The sequence below is a fragment of the Pararge aegeria genome, chromosome 3, assembly GCF_905163445.1.
Source record: "Pararge aegeria chromosome 3, ilParAegt1.1, whole genome shotgun sequence".
Lineage (NCBI taxonomy): Eukaryota > Metazoa > Arthropoda > Insecta > Lepidoptera > Nymphalidae > Pararge > Pararge aegeria.
Window position 1 is genome coordinate 6,185,154 of NC_053182.1, and position 18,869 is coordinate 6,204,022.

The following is an 18,869-nucleotide window of genomic DNA, read 5'->3' on the forward strand; positions in this document are numbered from 1 at the left end:
CTTATCTAAATTAAATTTAGTAGGTCTTAATATAGTTTGCCAGGAAACATACAACAGGTTCCCTGGGTGTCTACATATTGCATCTAAAATATGTAGATTTTAATTCTCTTATTAAAGGAAAAAATGAAGAACTTTTTTCGTATTGAATGAAAAATATTTATTATTTGTTTAAAGTTTCTTCAAAAAATTCTACTCTTTTTCAGACAGTAAACTTCCGAAAACAGCAGCAGGTATTTCTTTTTTCTGTACAGGTGCAACTTCTTCATCTTCATCTGCACTATTTTCTGATTCTTCCTCATCAATATCAATTTCGTCAGGATTTACAACCTTATCAGCTTCTTTAAGACCTTGAGTTTCACCTCTAACAAATAATATGTTGCCTTTGTTTTGAACAGCCATTTCTGCTGCTTTAGCCTCTAACATTCTCATGCCATCTTTCATTCCGGGAGCAAGATCAGACACTGTGCCAGCTGCCTGTGCTGCTGAACTTAACATTTGAGCTGACATCATGTTCACTTGAGTGTTATATGTAGCTTGTACACTTCTCTTAATTCTAAGCATTTCACGCATTGTGTCCTCATTTCCATGTCTAACTTCAAATTCTTTCCAAGTGTTCCAAAAGTCTGCAGTAATGCGAGGATCACACATTTGACTACAATGTGCATAAATTGCACGTGCTCTGTCGATTTCACCCAATCGTGTTTCCATTTCAGAAAAACGTATACACATTTCTCTTGCCTTCCCATCTTGCAGAGTTTCAATTGCCTTCTCATATATTTGCCTTGTTTTTGGTACACCGTATATCTCAGCTGCTTTCTTTATGTAGATATTAAACATTTCAAACATCTGTTCTGGCATAACTGCTGTTGTAGCTCGTTCATACACAGACATGGCATGTCTGGCTAAACCATGTTCTTCTTCCAATTTAGCATATAGAAGAAAGATTGACTTTGCAAATTCAGGTGGACAATGCTCTAGGCACTGTTCAAAGAGATCTCTAGCTCTTTCCAGTTTTGTCCCTCCATATCTCCTTAAAAACTTGGTCAAATATGTGTTCCAAATATCATATACATTTGGCCATTTGAAAAGTGCTATACCTTTTTCATATGCTCTGAAAGCTTCTTCAAAATAATTGTGTTCCTCCAAAAATAGGCCATAATTAATAATAATTTGTGGTGTTGCTATTTTTAGATCAATAATATGGTCATAGACAGCTTTACAAGATGTGTATGTACCAAAACTTTCTTCCAAATCAGCATACATGGACCATACTTTTAAAGACTTGTACAAACGCATTTGCACTGTCTCATTGTCATCATGATAAGCTACTTTTCGGCTGGGTAGTACTGTAGCTTTTTGCATTAACATTAGGGCATCTTCATAGTTTTCATGTTTAATTTCCATTTCTGCCCATTCACACCAAACTGAAGCCAGGTCATCAACTTTTGCATAATTTACTTGGGTTGCTTTTTCAAAAATTAATCGGGCATCATCAATTTGGTCATTACTTTCATAAAATTTAGCAAAACCCACCCAAAGGGTGTAAAGCTTTCCTACAGCTAATTTTGGATCTACTGTCTGCACTGCTTCTGTGTATGTATCAATAATTTCATGAGGTTTTCCTTCATAAAGTTTCACTCTCTTATGCCATTCAGCAACATTATGTGGGTTTTGTCTTAAAAGAACTGAATTTAGAAGTAGTAATCTTCTCTCCATTAAATATTCAAATCTTGCTAGTCTGAGTTCTAAGTCGATGTCATCATCTTCTGTAGGATTCAACTTTTTAGCAACTTCTTCCATTTTTTTACTCAGGCTAAGTTCCTCAAATTGTGCATATGCATCAAAAACTTGAGTAAAGTCTCTAACAGTAGTGACTGTTTGTATGGCTTCTTCATATATATCTCTTGCTCTCTCAAAAAGACCACTCCTAACATAGTAGTCTGCTAAGGAGTTCCATAGGTGTCCCAACTGATCAGTATAGCGCCTCAGTCCACCTCTTATTATAGCATCAACATTAAGTGAATGAATTTTGTCTGGATTTTTGGATATGAGTTCACAAAGCTCATTCCAAAGCTGATGATTTGACTTCCCATGCTTGGATTGAAAGTTTTCATTGTTGACAAGCTGAGCCAATTTAACTGCTGCTTCATCTAACTTTTCTATTACTATTAAATAATCAATATATTCTTCGGTGTCTTCTGGGCATAGCTTGAGATATCTTCTGAACACTCTCACAGCTGTTTCAGGGATATTGTGTTTCTTAAGAAAATTAAGATAAAGTGGCCAAATTCTATGATGTTGGGTAATAGGTAATGCTCTTAAAGCACTGTCAAATGCTTTTCTAGTAATAGTTATTTTACATTGATCAGTTAGAAAAGTGCAGTAATCCATCCAAAGTCTTGGCATTTTATGCATGAATACAAGTGACCTTTCAAAACAATTATTGACATCTTCATAGGCCGGATCTGTTATGCAGCGGCCCCTGATTTGTGATCTTCTTATTTTAAGATAATTATACCACAGTTTAAAGGAGCCAGGTAATTCTTTAAGGGCTCTCTCATAGATCATATTAATTTCATGTTTGGGAGCTGCTTTTTTGTGTTCTATGTATCTAAGCCAATGTTTTACTGAGAATGGATTTCTTAATATTTCTTCTTCATATGGTAAATCTTCCTCAGTCTGTAAATTTTAATAAATTATTTATATTAAATCTTTACACATAGGTTAGTTTTGCCGTTATGCGAATTACGAAAGCAAAGAATAACGCACATACTGTGATTTATTATCCACACAATTAGAAAGCCTATAATGTTTAATATTTACTGTAATTTATTAGGTCAATCATTTTAATTGATAGCTACATAGTAATCGGTTTGGCAGTTTGAAAGACGAATTAGTTACTTACAAAAAATATATCAATTTCTTTTCCATCGAGCGTTGGCATTATGCTATTTGAAAGATAAAATAAACTTTGAAACTATTTTTTTAAAACTAAATTGATAAACACTGTATTCACAGTGTTTAATTATTTTGTAGGTATTGTTATTTGTGTGACGTTAAGGACCACAGATTATTGATAAGCATATGAATATTTGTTAGTAAGTATATTAATGTACTAGTCTGTGGTATATGAACCACAGGAAAAAAACATAGCCGCAGATTAAACTAAATAAAACCTCTTTCTGCTTCGTGTTTTATAAGAATGAGCTTACAATGCTATGATTATACAAATAACACTAATAATACTAATAATATTATAATGTTTATGAACAAATACTACTCTACACAAATTCTATTCAAATCAAAATATATTTTGCGTAGTGTATCGTTTTGCACATTTTCTTTTCTTAAAAGCATGACACAATTAAAAGCCGAGAAGCAATAAAAATATAACGTGATCAAAGAGGATATAGACGCTTGAGATAGAAGGTTAACAAAAGAGGTCGGGGTAAGCTCGGTTATAGAAAGGCCACCTAAATTAAAAATAAATAATAAAGGGTCTGTGCGAAAGGCAACCACAGACTAGGAAATACGGAGTTGGGAGATAGGAAAAAAAAATACGCGATCGATTTTTTCTGAATCAGGCAAATAAGTTTTGAGTGTGGACAATTTATTCAGCTTAGGTTATTTGTTTGATTTGTCATAATTTCAGTTCGAATAATATACTTAGTAGATAACTCTCTTTGTACAGGAGATGTGTTTCTTTAATAAACGATATCGGTGAGACCAATGTTTTTTCATTATAATGTCAAAACAAGGAAAAAGAAAAATCACCGTCGAGTTACCGAAAACAAAAGACCTATCTAATAGACCAAGTGTATTTGAACGTCTCGGTACTAAGAAGTCTTCGAGCGCGAAAAAAGCCACGGAACATTGTAGACAGTGGGCCCAACACGGCAGCTGTGCGTACGGTAAGAGTTGTAAGTTTGCGTCTACTCACACCTTGATAAGCCCATCGAAGCAGCGAGCAGCAAACAATAATGAGAAACGTTTAAAAGATGATCCTAAAAGCAGACTGCATTCTACTGTAGTTGTCAGGTCAGGCCGAAGCCCGGATGGTGAGATCGACAACTGGGACCAAAATGACTTAGAATATGCGGATACCGACGTTCTCGAGAAGAGGCGCCAGCAGTTGCAACGTGAGTTAGAACTGCAACTGAAAATGGACTCTAATAAAGACAACCGGAAGGACAAAAAGAAAACAGTGTCAAGCTCATCGTCTTCTAGAAGTTCCAGCTCATCCAGTGTTTCAACATCATCTTCAGATGGCAGTACTTCATCATCCTCATCTGGCAGGTAATAATAACTATGCATAATGTTTTATGTTAACCTTTATTCCATGAAACGCATTAGTCTCTACTATAGACTGGAGACAATACAGCATATGTGTGAGATCTAAGTATTTCTTTAAAAGGATCCTTATATAACATTAACTTGGGGTCTTTCACAACTTTGTCTGTGTATTCAACCTTAAAAGATAGACATGCTACCGCTGACATTTTTAGAACTAGAAAGGGGAATAACTTTGTCAGTGGTGTGCATAGAGGGTATGCACAGGGCATGCAGATCATATAAAATGAAGAAAATCTCCAGTACAAGTTATAAATATTTAACTTTTTATAACTCCCACTGGAGAATTTTGTCATTTTATATCATCTGCATACCCTGTGCATACCCTCTATGCACTCCACTAAACTTTGCCATACATGATTTTATCAAAACTTCAACAGTTTATGCAGTGAAAGCTCTCAAAAGGAAAAAAAACCTGGTTCTTGAAAAAACCTTGACATTCTTCATTGGTGCTATGCTCTTTTTGGTCTTAGCGTAATTATATGAAGCCTAACGCTTTGCTCAAAAATGGGCTATCCAACACTGAAAGAATTTTTCAATTTGGACCAGTAGTTCCTGAGATCATTGTATTCAAGTAAACATTTACAAATTAGTATAAGATAATAACATATACTAAATGCTCTACTGCTAGGCTTAGGCTTCTTTTTTAATAGAAAGATTGATTTTGATCATTCACATAGCTCCATACATACAGGTTGTCTTGAGAATTTTTTATTTTAATTAATTACTTAGTTTTAAGTGACAATGTGGGATTGAGATATACACTTTTACAACATGATGCATACATTTAAAAAATGTGTAAAAACGCATCTAGTACAGCGAGGTTATTATACATTTGATGAATTCCTCAATGACAAGGTAGATTGGAAGCAGCCAGCCTCGCTCTTATCTCCCGCAAGATAGTAAAATGATTGTAAATGTTGATGTTGGAAAAGAGCAACTACTGAGTTTCTTGCCGGCTCTTCTCGGTAGAATCTGTTTTCCGAACTGGTGGTAGAGTCACTACAAACATACATATTTGACGTTTCAAAAGTGCTTATAAAGTAGGCCTACTTGAAATAAATGAATTTGAATTTGATAACCTGAAGACTGAACCTGAACATGGCTGATTGTTTATGGTTTTTTCCACAGACAAGGAGAATATAAGAAGTTCTCATATTGTTTCTCTTAAATTTATAGTTGGCAACAGAAACTAATAAAACTGAATAATAGCAGCAAAGTGCCCATTTTTTAAATTCTATAGAATATGTAATTTTTGTTGTTTGTTTCTTGTTATATTTGTAACTAAAAACATTAACGCTGTAGTCATAGTTCAGCCTAGACATTAATTTTCAATGTAGATTAAAAACTATATTGGCTTGGCCATGTTATATGTTTTAACTACAGCAAAGCAAAATAAGGTATTTAACATATAGATGTTCTACTTCCAGTATGGATGCAGTTTTGCAAGTATGTAGTGTTAAATATAGTTTAATATATATTAATATACCAAGTAGGCTGCTTACTGGGCCTAAACCATACTCTCAAAAGTGGGCGTACGACATGAACCCATACTAGGGCCATTGCCAACAAACACCTTATTACTGGTGTGCCCTCACCAAATTCATTGGTCCCACAAACTGGTGACTTCGTCCAGTGCATCAAATAATGGCATTCAGTAACTATATCTGAGCGCATTCATATTAAGTTTCTTACCCATATCTTATTTCAGCTGAATGAATTTATGGTTTGCTGGTATTAAATTATTTTATTATTAAGAACTCCAGTTAAATTTGAAAAGTGTCTTAAACTTTCTAGTAACTTTACCCACTTTATAATTGACCCTTTATTAATGTACTTTTTGCATGACTTGCTTGAAATGTTAAGAACAACTTTCCACATTGAGCCTAAAACATTATTAGCATTATATCAAAACAAAGTTAATGCTTCATTTGTCTATCACTCAGCAAATTTTATGAAGAAAAAAAATTAAAGGTTCTACTTGCCTAATTTTTTTGTTAACCTTCTATCACTTTGTAGTTCTGAATAATATTCTTCTTTTAATTCCCTGTTCATCTACCAATAATACCTATATCAATTTTAATTGCTTTGTGGTAATCAATTTTAATATGTGGGTAACTTACAATTCTGTGCCACTAATTAAATTTAATTTTAGAGATGCTAAAAGGAGGGGTAAAAAAGGAAAATTAAAAAGGAACTCTAGTTCATCATCAGAATGTGATATACCTTCCAAAAAAAAGTTAATAAAAACTGATGTAATGAAAAGAGATAAAAGTGAATCAAAAAAAGTTCTCTTAAAGAAAAATGATAGTAATTTGATAAAAAAACATGAAGCTAACAAAAAGAAAAACCTTTCAAAGGCAATTGGTAAGAAATCTTTATCACCTGGTAAAAAATCGGGAGGGACACCGCCAATAACTTCGAAAAATGTACTATCAAAAACCGCTACAAAACATGTTAAGTCTCCACAAAGAAAAGAAAGAAACAGAAGTGCATCACCTAAAGATAAAGATAAAGACAGAGATCGAATAAAGGATAAAGATAGGGAAAAAGATCGAGATAAAGATCGTGATAGGGATCGTACTAGGCGCAGCCGATCACCTAAAAAAGGTCGTTCTACGTCTCGTTCTCGAGCGAATCCAAAAGACCCTAGAAAGAAAGATAGTTCAGAGAGAAGTAGGCCAGTATCGCCTAAGAAACAAGTGAGAAGAGATGGCAGTGCTGAAAGACATAGAAAACGGTCACTTAGCAGAGATAGAGACAGAGGACACAAAGACAGATCATTAGAGAGAAAAAAAGATAAACATGATGATAAGGAGAGACATGATAGGAAAGATAGAGGACGTGATCGAAACAAGGACAGTAAAAGAGATGATTCAAAACGACGTGGTCGTGATCGTGGTTTGGGTGGTAGTAGAGGTGACAAAGGTTTAGAAAAACCAAATAAACCAATGCAAAGATTGCTCCCAAGACCAGAAGAACGTTTAGCTGCCTTAGCTGCAATATCTAACCGGGCTTTAGAGTCTGACAAAAATTCTACTAATTCTAAAGATCGACAAGATACGCAGTCCGAAAGAGGCGGTCGCAAACAAGACCGAATTGAAAGAGATAGATCCAATAAAAGGGAGCGGATGGATAGTATAGAAAGGGAACAAGGCGAATTCGATGTAGCAATGGATCGTCAATATGACCACGGTCATGGCATTGATCATTACGATAGATTAGATGATCGTTATGATAGTGTTACGCGAGAAGGTGAACGGTCTCCTGGTTACAATATTCAAGGCAGGGATAGGCATTATGATCCAGGTTATGACATGCCTGGACCGCCGCGAGGATACCCTGACGATGACGATCGGATATATGGGGATGCTATGGGTGACCCCAGAGGAATAGAAATGGGTAAGTTTAATAATCCGTGTTTATTTCATCAACTGATTTCATTTTTACCTAATATATTTGTAACTAGCGGTATCTCGCGACTTCGTCGGCGTATTAGACTACCTTATAAAATTGACATGTGTTGTTCTGGACTGTTTTTTAGAATTTAAAGAGGAAAAATTCCGTCATACTTACTACTTACTTCCGTCCGCGTAACGTTTACAGTTTATCGCGAGCATCGGAATCTCTCAAAAGGATATTTTCTGCTGTTTCTGGATCATTTCTTATGAGTAGCGTTGTCGTGGTAACTTTTTGTCGTTGCTTGATGTTATATATATATATATACTTAAGCCGATAAATAGACTATCCAACACAAAAATTATCCAATTCGAACCAGCATTACTGAGATTAGCGCGTTCAACTAAACAAACTCAAAAGCTTTATAAAATTATAGCTGACCCGTGCGAAGTTGGCACGGGTCAGCTATACTGTGCTTAAAAATTTTTACTCGTGTTGAAATTATGAATGTGGTTTGGTTAATATTGAGTGCTATTATTTATTTCCTGACTTCCAAAATGAGGATATATTTTGACTGCATATGTATTTGCATCCCAATTTAGCTATGTTACCAGGTTTCAAATGAGTGAATGAAATGATTATGATACATAAATAATGTTTATTTTTATTGTTCAAACTTTCTCTATATACTATAGCGGTCCCTCGCGACTTCGCGTATGCGTCAACCACGAAAAATAGTCATAATAGAGTATAAAGATTGAAGAAATTTTAAATTAAACCATATCTGCTTTTCGCGGAGTATAGCAAATTAAGCTTAATTTTCATAAAATATCACGGTATTCCGCTAAGTATCGCCTGCTTCTATCCAATATGTAATAGTATTATTTGGTACAAAAATATTATACGGTCCTACAGGAGCTAACTCGATTTAAGCCGACATAGATTATTTCTAAATTGATTAAAATGTTTAACATATAAAAAAATCGACTAATAGAATTAAAAACGATGGTCGCCTTTTCTCCCTATCTCTAAGTTTCTAATTTAACCAGTCGTTCAAATTATAAGCAGTAAAAGGGAAAAATCTTTAGTTTTAAATACTTAAAAAGACAAGTTTACTCATTTTGGTAAGAATTTATAATTTTTTATACTATGATCAATAAACTTGGCCTAGAATTTTAATATTTTATTTTACTCTTTGTTACTTAAATATAAAAGTTATACATAATCTGTCTCTTAAGTTTATTTAGACGTTATCAAGCTTTGCAACTTTTCTCCAGAACTCGATCATATAACTCTCACCGACCACCGTTAAGGCAGCGTTCGTAAGAAAGGTTTTCTTTCGACCGTTTTTTCTCAGATTTACTTTGCAAATCCGAGTACCAAGAAAAGTTCTTTTTCAGTTTTCAGGCGAATATATTGCCTATAGCAACCACAAATAAAATGGCTTCATATTGTTAAAAGCATTTTCAAAATCGGTTCATTAGATCCACAGATTACCCCCGACAGTATCACAAGCTCAAAAATTTACAATCATTACCTCTTTATAATATTAAATAGTATAGAGTATAGGTAACAATCGTTTTAAAGGTTACGACGACCGGCGACCGCATCGTGATCATTCTTGGGAAGGGCGATCAGGCTCCTTAGACCGTGAGCGCGGTTATATGCATCCTCGTAAAGAATGGGATAATGAAGAATATCGCGGCCCTGGCGATTGGGGTCGGGAGCGGCATTGGCCATTACACGAACCTCAGGTAAAATGTATTTATTTTCTATTTTTTATGTACCATTTTATTTGTACTAACACCATATTTTAAAAATGAAGATTTATAATCACGTAATATATTTTTAAATCTTTCTATAGGTAAGTTGGTTTCGTCATTCCTGGTACTCGTATGAACCTATCGACCATCGCAAAAGAATTCAAAAATCCTGCCTTATCCTGTCCCATATATTCCTTGGATGTCCATATCCTCATTTTGGTATGCGTTAAAGCTGTTGTTTCAAATATATATGTAAAATTTACGTTTTCTACCAAACTTTATTATGTTTGTCTTAGATGAACGAATGGGGTGACAAGGAACAGGATGTAGAAGGTTGGCACCATCGTGGTCATCCATCCGGACCTCATCGTGGTCGCATGCATGGTGGGGATTTTTATTGCAAAATCGTAATATTTATTTAAGAAATTCTAATAATAATAATGTTCTTTTGGTGATAATAGATGATTACAATCGTGGAGGTAGAATAGATCATGGACGGAATGAAGGTAATAAAAGACGCGCTCCTAGAAATGAAACAGAAACTGCAAAGGAACCAGCGCCTGCAACTCAAACAGCTCCAGTTACGCAGCCTGAAGAACAGGATGCTGAAGACAAACCACCTATCCCTGATGATTTAAGTGAAATCAGCGATGATCCTGATGACATTTTGGAAAGAGAAGATGTAAGTTATTATTAAACTATTTAAAATATGTCGAAGTGTAATATATGTAATAATGTAATAAGTATTTTATAATTATTGTAATGTAAAAAAGTAACAATCAGATTTACTTTTCAGATGATGGATCAAAACATCGATGAAAACAGTCAAACTGATCAGCCAAATGAAGAAAGCATTCCTAAGCTAGATGGTTCAGAAAAAGAGTCTACCCAGGCAATACTTATGAGAATTTTACTAATAAGCTTTGATGTCAATGTTTTAAAGCTTATGCGATAGCTGGGCTGACAATAGGATTCAAAGATTTCGGCGAATTTTTATCATCTTAAACGAGTCTTCATAATAGGAATTGCTTCTATAGTAAAATTAGATTTTTATTGACGATTAACAGTAGTTTATTTGTTTTTATTTAGGATACAAGTGGTGCTTGCGAAGAAAAGGAATCTCACGAAGGCAAAGATGAAGAAGATGTTGCTAATTTAGATTTTGAGGAAATATCTGATGGCGAATTAGAAGAAGAAAGGACACGAGGTACAACTACAAAAATCGTATTTCTATACGATTACCTAAATGTTTAAATATGTTGCTAGAATATTTAGTTATGTTCGTTGTTTTTTTTGAACGTTGCAGCTGGTCTTGGTGACGCTCTCGGTGTAGATTGGGCTAGTCTTGTTGCCGATGTTCATCGACGCGAGCAGACCGCCCCGGCCGGCGGCGCTCGAGACCGATGGAGGCCTGAACGAGTGTTGTCCAGAATAGGCCTCTCCATAGAAATGGCGGGAAAGGATACAGTTCAAAACATACTGCAGCAGAACGCTAAGTCACTTCAGGCGGAGAAGAAAATAACTGGGGCTGACGGAAATAAAACTAGTTTGGTTAACGGCACACATGAAGATAATTTGCAAAAATCTGATTTTCCGACAGACATCAAAGATTTGCATCCAGTGGCTGCTATTCAGGTGAGATATAAATTATTATAATTTCTCCTCTGAATGGCTGGACACGAAAGGCACATGTATGTGCATTGTGAAAATTCTACAAGAGACAATGTTATGTCATTTTCAACAAATTGACGTTTAAACACGTTCATTAGTAAAAAGATGCAACATCGACCCTGAAGTTTCTTACTAGTATTTAGTATTTAACAACTCCATCTGATGTCTCAACAGTCTAACCTCAAAAGTACCAAAGACATTTTTCCTCAAAGGGCTTTGTCAAGTTAGTTACTCAGTTATATACTTTTGTCATAATTGATTCTACAAGGTTCGGCCTACAAACTTATTAATATGGAATGTTTAAATAACAGGTAGCAACGGAGAAACGGAAACGACAGCGCGCAGTTTTATTTGGATCTGGTTGCGAAATTACGCGCGGATTGAGCGCGAGACGCGACCTGGCACTCCGCCGATACCTGTGTCACTTGCCAGTGGCCGAGCGGACCGGGCAATCGCGTGTTGCTCCACAGCCATCATTGTTCCACGCTGCCCGTTCATTGTTGATGCAAGCACCAGTCTCCGGCTGACAAAGACTATAACCAAGAGTTGCTGTTGGTAAATATTGGGAAATAAAAAAAAGTGGCAGAAAATGAGCTAATTCAGTTTCAGAATAGGGATTTGAAATTACGCCCATTAGTCTGATTATATAAATACCAAGTGGTTACGTGAAATTTTTATAAGGTATAATTTATTAGCAAGACCTGCTGGCAATACTTATCAGATGTCAATGTTTACAACAACAAATACAATCTAGTTTCAACACTGGAATTAGAACTTTTATTTCAGTAAGGTTTGACAATACAATAAACATGGCACATTCTTAGAATGACCAAACCATATTTTGCTCTGAAATCTAAAAAAGATGACTGGTAAAATATGAGCACTCTAGAACATGGACATTAGTAAATTTAAAATTTGATTATTTTTATATTTAAAAATGAGAATGTTTGACCTGATATTTATCAGACAGTGAATTAAAGTGTTCATTTCAAAGTTAAATTTGATCAAATAACAACTTATTAATAATGATGCTAATTTTACATGCAATATTTAAGAATTGTGTCACGAATGTTTGATGGATAAGTTTTTTTTGGTGGCATTTAGAAAGACACCAGAATTCAACAAAATATGTATGGATAACTAGTGCCCTAGTGAAAAAATATATGTTTTCAAAATATAATGTTTTACAAATTACTGCTTTCACCCTAGTGCTTATTTAATTAAATTTAAAGGCAATTTTATAGATATAATGTACATGACACTGTAAAATTGTAAACCATAACATACTACTTAAAATTTAAAAAAAAATTGTCAGATGGGAGGCTTTGGCCGTGGCCATGCCATACTCCTAACAATCTAGACTGTTGCGAACCTGTTGGGAAGATATAATGCAGTCTAAGATTTGCAGTATAAAAAGTATTTACTCAATGCACTGAAATTTTTAATATATTTTTATAACAGTAGCAATAATTGGTCAGACTTATCAGATACATTTAATATGCTTTATAAAAGGATATATTACTTGTAACATAGCTTTATGATTGCTTCAATATAAAGAAATGATCAGAAATGGCTTTCTAACAAGTTTCTTTTGCATAGTTCAGTAAAAATGAAACATCTGCTCCAACTGGATACTCAACTTTCTTACTAACATTTCTGCAAAGGAAAAACAACGGTTAGCTGAAGATATTGAACGATTATGAGATTATTCTAATTAGTCAAAATAAAGTTGTAAATACAACAAATTGGACACAAAAGCAAATATCCTGTTTTAAGTTTGTTTCATAACAATAACAGTTCACTGCATGACTTAAGTTCTCCATTAATAGTAGGATATGCATATAGTCAATATGCTGGGCAGAAAGGTTGGTAATTGTAGTAAGTGGTACCTATTAGTACCACAGGATGCTGCTGTCCATTGTCTGGTTATATTCACAGTGGTGTGCATAGATGGTATGCACAGGGTATGCAAATGATATAAAGTGAAGAAAATCACCAGTACGAATTATAAAAAACTTAGGATATAGGCATTGTAAGAGTTATAAAAAGCCTACCCTTAAATATTTACAATACATACTCAAGATTTTCTTAATTTTATATCATCTGCATACCCTCTATGCACCACACTGTATATTCCTATAGTCGCCTTGTTTTCCCACAGGAAGAGTAGGCCACACCCACCTCAGAAACAATGTTACATATTATTTAATGTCTACTCAGCAACTTAGATACATATCAATGCCTTTACTGGAGTTGCACAACAAATGCAAATGTTTAGTTCCAATTGGTATTAATCTTATTAATTAATAACAGGATACACAAGTCCTTTTGCTGTTTTTAAGTATAATTTAGATAGATATTTTTATCAGAAAAATCCAGTTTGAAGAAGAAAGTAAGTTTTTTTTTGCATGCATGGCTGTATTTTGATGTAGGAGCATTATTATTCATGCACATGGTGTCATAGCTAAATGGAAAAAAGGTTTGCAGTACAGAGGGGTTCTTGGACAGGTTAATGTGCCTTATATAGGAAACATGGGAAAAATATAATTCAAGATAATCGCTACTTACACTTCAAAAAGTACAGCACCAGCAACTCCTTTTAGGACTAGTGAATCGCCATTAACATGCAAAATACAACCCTCTCTCAGTCCAAGCACTGGGTTTGCATGTGGCATTTCCATATATTCCTCTATCCTTTGGTCTCTTGTTTCACCCTTGTGGGTGTCAGTCTCAATTTTGTCTATATAATGTGGGTTTATATTAAACGGCACAATACTAATTGCATCAAACGATGGAGGATATATTATAGGCATATCATTGGTTGTATGAATACTTTTAGTAGCAACATTGGTTCCTGCACTACTGCCAATATACAAAAGGTTGCCTGTAATAACCTTTTCCCTTATCAAATGAACTAGCTGATTATCATACAAGGTTTTTAATAGCAAAAAAGTATTTCCGCCACCAACAAATATTGCTTTTGCCGAGTTTATAGCAGCGGCTGGATCAGAATATGTATGGAGGCCTATCACTGAGAATCCCCAGGGTGTGAAAGCATCTTTAATTTTCTTTGTGTAGTCATCATAGTTTTTTTGAGCGTATGGTACAAACACCAGTTCTGAAACATTACGCCTGAAAATGTTGTAAAAATAGGTAAGTATTTACTTATAGCTATATAAAATTTATAACAAATACAATAACTCACGTTTCTAAAAAAGAGCAGATTTCTTGTTTCGCGAACTCCAGTAATGAAAAACCATGGCAATTGGACGACGAGAGGAGGAGGGCTTGAGCATTGGTTTGCATTATAGTATAGTATCTTACGGTAACGTGGCTGTTGTCGAGAGCCCTGGCCAATTGGCAATTAAAACGCAATCGAAGATAAATGTATCGGACTGAACACTGCATTAATCTCTTTTGTTATCAACACGTAGAGATTGCGATATACTCAATTCACGAATCTATCTTTTTTTTGATAAATAGGTATTGATTTCAAAAGCTATGATCTCTTTGAATTGTTCAATAATCTAAATCCCAATCCACATAATAGCCCGTATCACACTTAAATAAATAATTTTTATTATATTTTTTTCCTACCTATACCTATTCAATTCAATTCTTGTTTATGGCTTTTGTCTGTGCCAACTGGGCACAAGGTACTTCGCCAGTGTCTTGTAGATGAAGAAGGCACGAAGGAGATTGATCGGTGAAACTAATGAAAAGTTAATTTTGAATTTGTACCAAGAAATAGTTGTTATTAGCTAGTTAGCTCTTTAACCTAAGGCAGCACAGACAACACATGCATATATATCTAACACGGATATTTTTTGTACATTATACTTTAATTTTATTACTTACTATATATTTACATAAAAATCTACAATAAGGACTGAAAACAAACATTAAAAAACATTTAACACTCAAAGGACGGGGGACTTTGGGAGGAAGAACGTCATAGAGGGGATAGGTAAGTTTGGGACAGTTAAAAATAATATGAGTTATAGTGCCCTCATCCAAGCCACACTCACAGATGGAGTTGTCCCTTATCCGGAGTTTGGCCAGATGTACAGGTGTGCTAGCATGACCAAGACGCAATCGGGAAATTGTGGATGAAGTCCAGCGATTTGTACTCCGAGAGTGACAAAACCAGGGTTGTCTTGGTATGTTTTGTTGGATGGTAGCGTAAAACTTACCCTTAACCAATTTGGAATCATTCCAAAAAATTTTCCAGGCTGTTTCCATATATGTTTTGGCAAGAGTACATAGGTCCTGCGATGAATTTTTAAAATGATCTAGAGAACCTGACTCAACAGCTGTTTTGGCACATGAGTCAGCAGTCTCGTTTCCTGGAATACCTGAGTGGCTTGGAATCCAAACCAGTAAGATGAATAGTCCTTTTTGATTGCAAGAGAGCAGAGCCTTCCGGATTTTTAAGATAATGGGAAATCGTGATTTGCTGCGAAAGGGGTTTTCTTTAATAGACATTAAACAGCTTAAAGAGTCAGTCAGAATAACCGTCTGTTGTACGTTATGGGACAGTGCAAACAGGATTGCTTCCAAAAGAGCAATGGCCTCTCCGGTAAACACAGAAGACTCGGGAGGGCATTTAAATTTTAAAACAATTCTGTAAACAGGAACCCAACATGCAGCACCAACACAACCTTCTGGAGACAGCTTTGAAGCATCAGTATATAAAATAAGATGATTTGACCAATTTTGACTAATATGCTTTTGTAGTTTGATATTGGTATCTGGGGATCCTTTACTCAGACCTAGATCTGTGATGATGGAAGGGTTGTATATTAATGCTTTAAATGGGGTTGAATATAGTGGGTTGATTGTGAAAGATGTCAGGGGATTAGGAAGGCTGGTATACTTTAGGAAACTATCTAGCAAGTAGGAAGACGAGTTACGGGAGCAAGGTGCGTGTGATAGTTGGCTTAGTCGGTGCCAAAGAGGATGGGATGACAGCTGTAACATCTTGCTGATAAAGCGGTCACATAGATATTGTCGACGGATGGATAGAGGAGGGTCAACGCATTCTACCTGCAAAGCATTAGTGGGGGAGGATTTCATTGCACCTAGAATAATTCTAAGGCATCTATACTGAATTTTATTTAACTTTTCAGCAGCTGATTTATTAAAAGGCTCTAAAACAAACATACAGTAATCCATGTGGCTACGTACTAAGGCATTATATAATAATTTTAAAGTATAGGGGTGAGCACCCCACCAAACTCCCGCTATTGCTCGTAGTACATTGATGCCTTTTTCACATTTTTTGATAATGTGTTCAGAATGAGCAATTCCATTCAGTCGTGTGTCTAAATAAACACCTAAAAATTTAGCTTTAACTGCAAGGTTGATTGCTTGACCTTCAAATGAGATGTTGAGGTTCGGGAGGTATCTCTTCCTTGTAAATACCACTGCCTGACATTTGCCCACTGATAGGGACAAGCCATGGTCAGACAGCCACTGGCCTAGATAATACAAAGCAGAATTGATACGACAGGATACTTCCTCTATACTGCCTGAGCTGTGATAGAGGACAATATCATCAGCATATTGTAAAATGGTACAAAAACTAGAAACAGACAATTCGAGGTCGTGGGTATATATGCTATAGAGCAGAGGACTGAGAACAGAGCCTTGAGGGAGGCCTTTCCAGATTAATCTGGGGGGAAGAGAATTATTCTGATGCTTTACCAGAACATATCTGCAAAACAGCAGATTACATATGAAATGAACCATCCTCGAGGGAACACTCAGCTTAAGTAGTTTCTGCCTGAGCACCGGAAGTAGGACATTATCATATGCAGAAGCAATATCAAGAAAAGCACCCACAAGGTACTCTCCTTTTGTAAAGGCTAATCTAATATCTGTTGTTAATACACTGAGACTGTCTGTTGTACTCATACCCTTCCGAAACCCAAATTGGGAGGAGGGGAGAATATTTCTACTTTCCATTAACCATTCCAGTCGGTTTTTAAGGAGATGTTCTGTAACTTTAGCTAAAGTAGATGACAAAGCTATGGGTCTATATGAATTTGAATTAAGGGGATTTTTATAAGGTTTAAGGATAGGAATAACAATTTGAGATTTCCAGGAGTTTGGGATAGAACCAGTTTCCAAACATTTATTGATTATTTTAAGGTAATAAATTTTAGCTTTGTCATTTAAGTTAGCCAGGAAAGAATATGGAACGCCATCTTCCCCTGGAGCTGTATCTTTTAGACCATTGAGAGCAATTTGAAGCTCAGAAAAGGAAAAGGGGGCATCCATTTCATCCGTAGCTGGAGCTGGCGTAGTAGTTAGAAATGAGTCCACATAGGGAACATAAGGTGGAGCTAATTTGTCTGCAAAGTTGTTAAGCCAGTCAGAAGGATTATTAGAGGAAGGATCAACGTGGCTCAGGGAGCGACGGAATCTCCTCATATTTTCCCACACAATGGTGGAGGGTGAACGAGGGCTAAGCGATTCACAGAACTGCGTCCAACTTGCTCTTTTCTTTTTGAAGACTAATCTTTTAATTTTAGCATCTAGTTTTTGGTAACTATTAAAGTTATCCTGAGTCATGCAGGCTGAGTATAATTCTTCTGCAGCAGATCTTTTACCAAATAAATCGCTGCATTCATCATCCCACCAAGGAGAGGAAAGCAGCGGATTTTTCACAGGGTGTTTTTTTGGAATATGGGAATCGGCCGAAGATATAAGAGATTTTAAAAAGAGATCATAGCATACCAGAATGTTTCCATCACTTTCCAAATCGGGCAGAGTGTCTACAATGCAATCAACGGATAGGGCATAATCTTCCCAATTTGCTTTTTTAAGTTTATACTTTAAAAGGGGATCATAGTTAGGGGTAGGTAAGGATTTATTATTTAATGTAACAATTATAGGAAAATGATCACTGCCACAGGTTGACTGTAGCACGTTCCAAGTCAGGCGCGATGCTAGGTTAGCCGAACATAGGGTGAGATCAACCGCTGATTTAGGGTTCTGATTGGGGTATACCCTTCGAGTAGGAGAACCGTCATTGAGGATGCAAAGACTGACATCATCAAGTAAATCAATCAGCAATGGAGAAAACCCGTCACTAGCATGGCACCCCCACATCGTGTGGTGAGTGTTAAAATCACCCATGGTTATGATAGGGCTGGGAAGGGACGACAAGATTGCTTGTAATTCGGGAATAATAGAAGATGAGGGATGAGGAATATACAGAGATACAAAAGATATGTCTAGGGTACGGACAGCAACAGCATTGATATGTTGACTGTGGGAAGGAAGAGCGATTTGGGTGTAGGGGAGGGAGTGCCGTAGAAATACAGCACTGCCTGCATACCCATCACTCCTGTCATCCCTCAAACAAGAGAAGCCCGGCACCCGTAATCGTGAACCAGGCCTCAACCATGTCTCCGAGATGGCAAGAATGGTGGGATTATGAAGGTTAATCAGAGAGATTAACTCATGTTTCTTGGGACGTAAACTTTTACAGTTCCACTGTAGCAGGGTTATTGGGCCCATTTTGGAGTAGTTTAAAAAGTTGGCTTAAGTTTTTGGCAACGTTGGGCGGTAAGGGAATTTCACTACATGGAGCGACAATACTAAGTAGAAATTCGGAGATAAACTCAAGCATTTTACCTTGGGAGGGAGGGTTCTCAACATTGTTGTTGAGAGCGCATC

General features: G+C 35.9%; 3 protein-coding genes across 4 annotated transcripts; 1 reads left to right on the plus strand and 2 right to left on the minus strand.

The window, feature by feature from the left end:
- Positions 1-119: 119 nt before the first annotated feature.
- Positions 120-3,063, minus strand: LOC120636877 (pre-mRNA-splicing factor syf1 homolog). The gene is made up of 2 exons (XM_039908438.1): positions 2,906-3,063; positions 120-2,679 (listed from the first exon to the last, which is right to left on the minus strand). Exons 1-2 carry the CDS (start codon positions 2,942-2,944, stop codon positions 190-192), a joined length of 2,529 nt encoding a protein of 842 aa, XP_039764372.1. The 5' UTR covers positions 2,945-3,063; the 3' UTR covers positions 120-189.
- A 381-nt stretch (positions 3,064-3,444) lies between these two features.
- Positions 3,445-12,384, plus strand: LOC120637393 (zinc finger CCCH domain-containing protein 13-like). Of its 2 annotated transcripts, XM_039909216.1 has the most exons (10): positions 3,445-3,911; positions 4,032-4,296; positions 6,506-7,752; positions 9,337-9,503; positions 9,809-9,896; positions 9,974-10,194; positions 10,309-10,404; positions 10,602-10,719; positions 10,819-11,147; positions 11,495-12,384. In XM_039909216.1, the coding sequence occupies exons 1-10, from the start codon at positions 3,746-3,748 to the stop codon at positions 11,708-11,710; spliced, it is 2,913 nt and encodes a 970-aa protein (XP_039765150.1). In that variant the 5' UTR covers positions 3,445-3,745; the 3' UTR covers positions 11,711-12,384. The 2 variants fall into 2 exon arrangements, with proteins under 2 accessions (XP_039765150.1, XP_039765149.1); XM_039909215.1 differs by having other exon boundaries at positions 3,445-4,296.
- Positions 12,385-12,603: 219 nt separating this feature from the next.
- On the minus strand, positions 12,604-14,796 carry LOC120637395 (probable alpha-aspartyl dipeptidase). The gene is made up of 3 exons (XM_039909220.1): positions 14,389-14,796; positions 13,752-14,315; positions 12,604-12,839 (listed from the first exon to the last, which is right to left on the minus strand). Exons 1-3 carry the CDS (start codon positions 14,589-14,591, stop codon positions 12,761-12,763), a joined length of 846 nt encoding a protein of 281 aa, XP_039765154.1. The 5' UTR covers positions 14,592-14,796; the 3' UTR covers positions 12,604-12,760.
- Positions 14,797-18,869: the final 4,073 nt, after the last annotated feature.

Bases quoted from the DNA above. Each gene is read 5' to 3' on its own strand.
- LOC120636877 (XM_039908438.1), bottom strand. From the start codon at position 2,944: ATGCCAACGCTCGATGGAAAAGAAATTGATATATTTTTT. The intron at 2,680-2,905 runs GTAAGTAACTAA...TAAAATTTACAG, and splicing joins AAGAAATTGATATATTTTTT to ACTGAGGAAGATTTACCATA.
- LOC120637393 (XM_039909215.1), top strand. From the start codon at position 3,746: ATGTCAAAACAAGGAAAAAGAAAAATCACCGTCGAGTTACCGAAAACA. The intron at 10,195-10,308 runs GTAAGTTATTAT...TTTACTTTTCAG, and splicing joins ACATTTTGGAAAGAGAAGAT to ATGATGGATCAAAACATCGA. The intron at 10,405-10,601 runs GCAATACTTATG...GTTTTTATTTAG, and splicing joins CAGAAAAAGAGTCTACCCAG to GATACAAGTGGTGCTTGCGA.
- LOC120637395 (XM_039909220.1), bottom strand. From the start codon at position 14,591: ATGCAGTGTTCAGTCCGATACATTTATCTTCGATTGCGTTTTAATTGC. The intron at 14,316-14,388 runs GTGAGTTATTGT...CAACATTTTCAG, and splicing joins ATCTGCTCTTTTTTAGAAAC to GCGTAATGTTTCAGAACTGG. The intron at 12,840-13,751 runs GTAAGTAGCGAT...TTTCCTTTGCAG, and splicing joins GGTGCTGTACTTTTTGAAGT to AAATGTTAGTAAGAAAGTTG.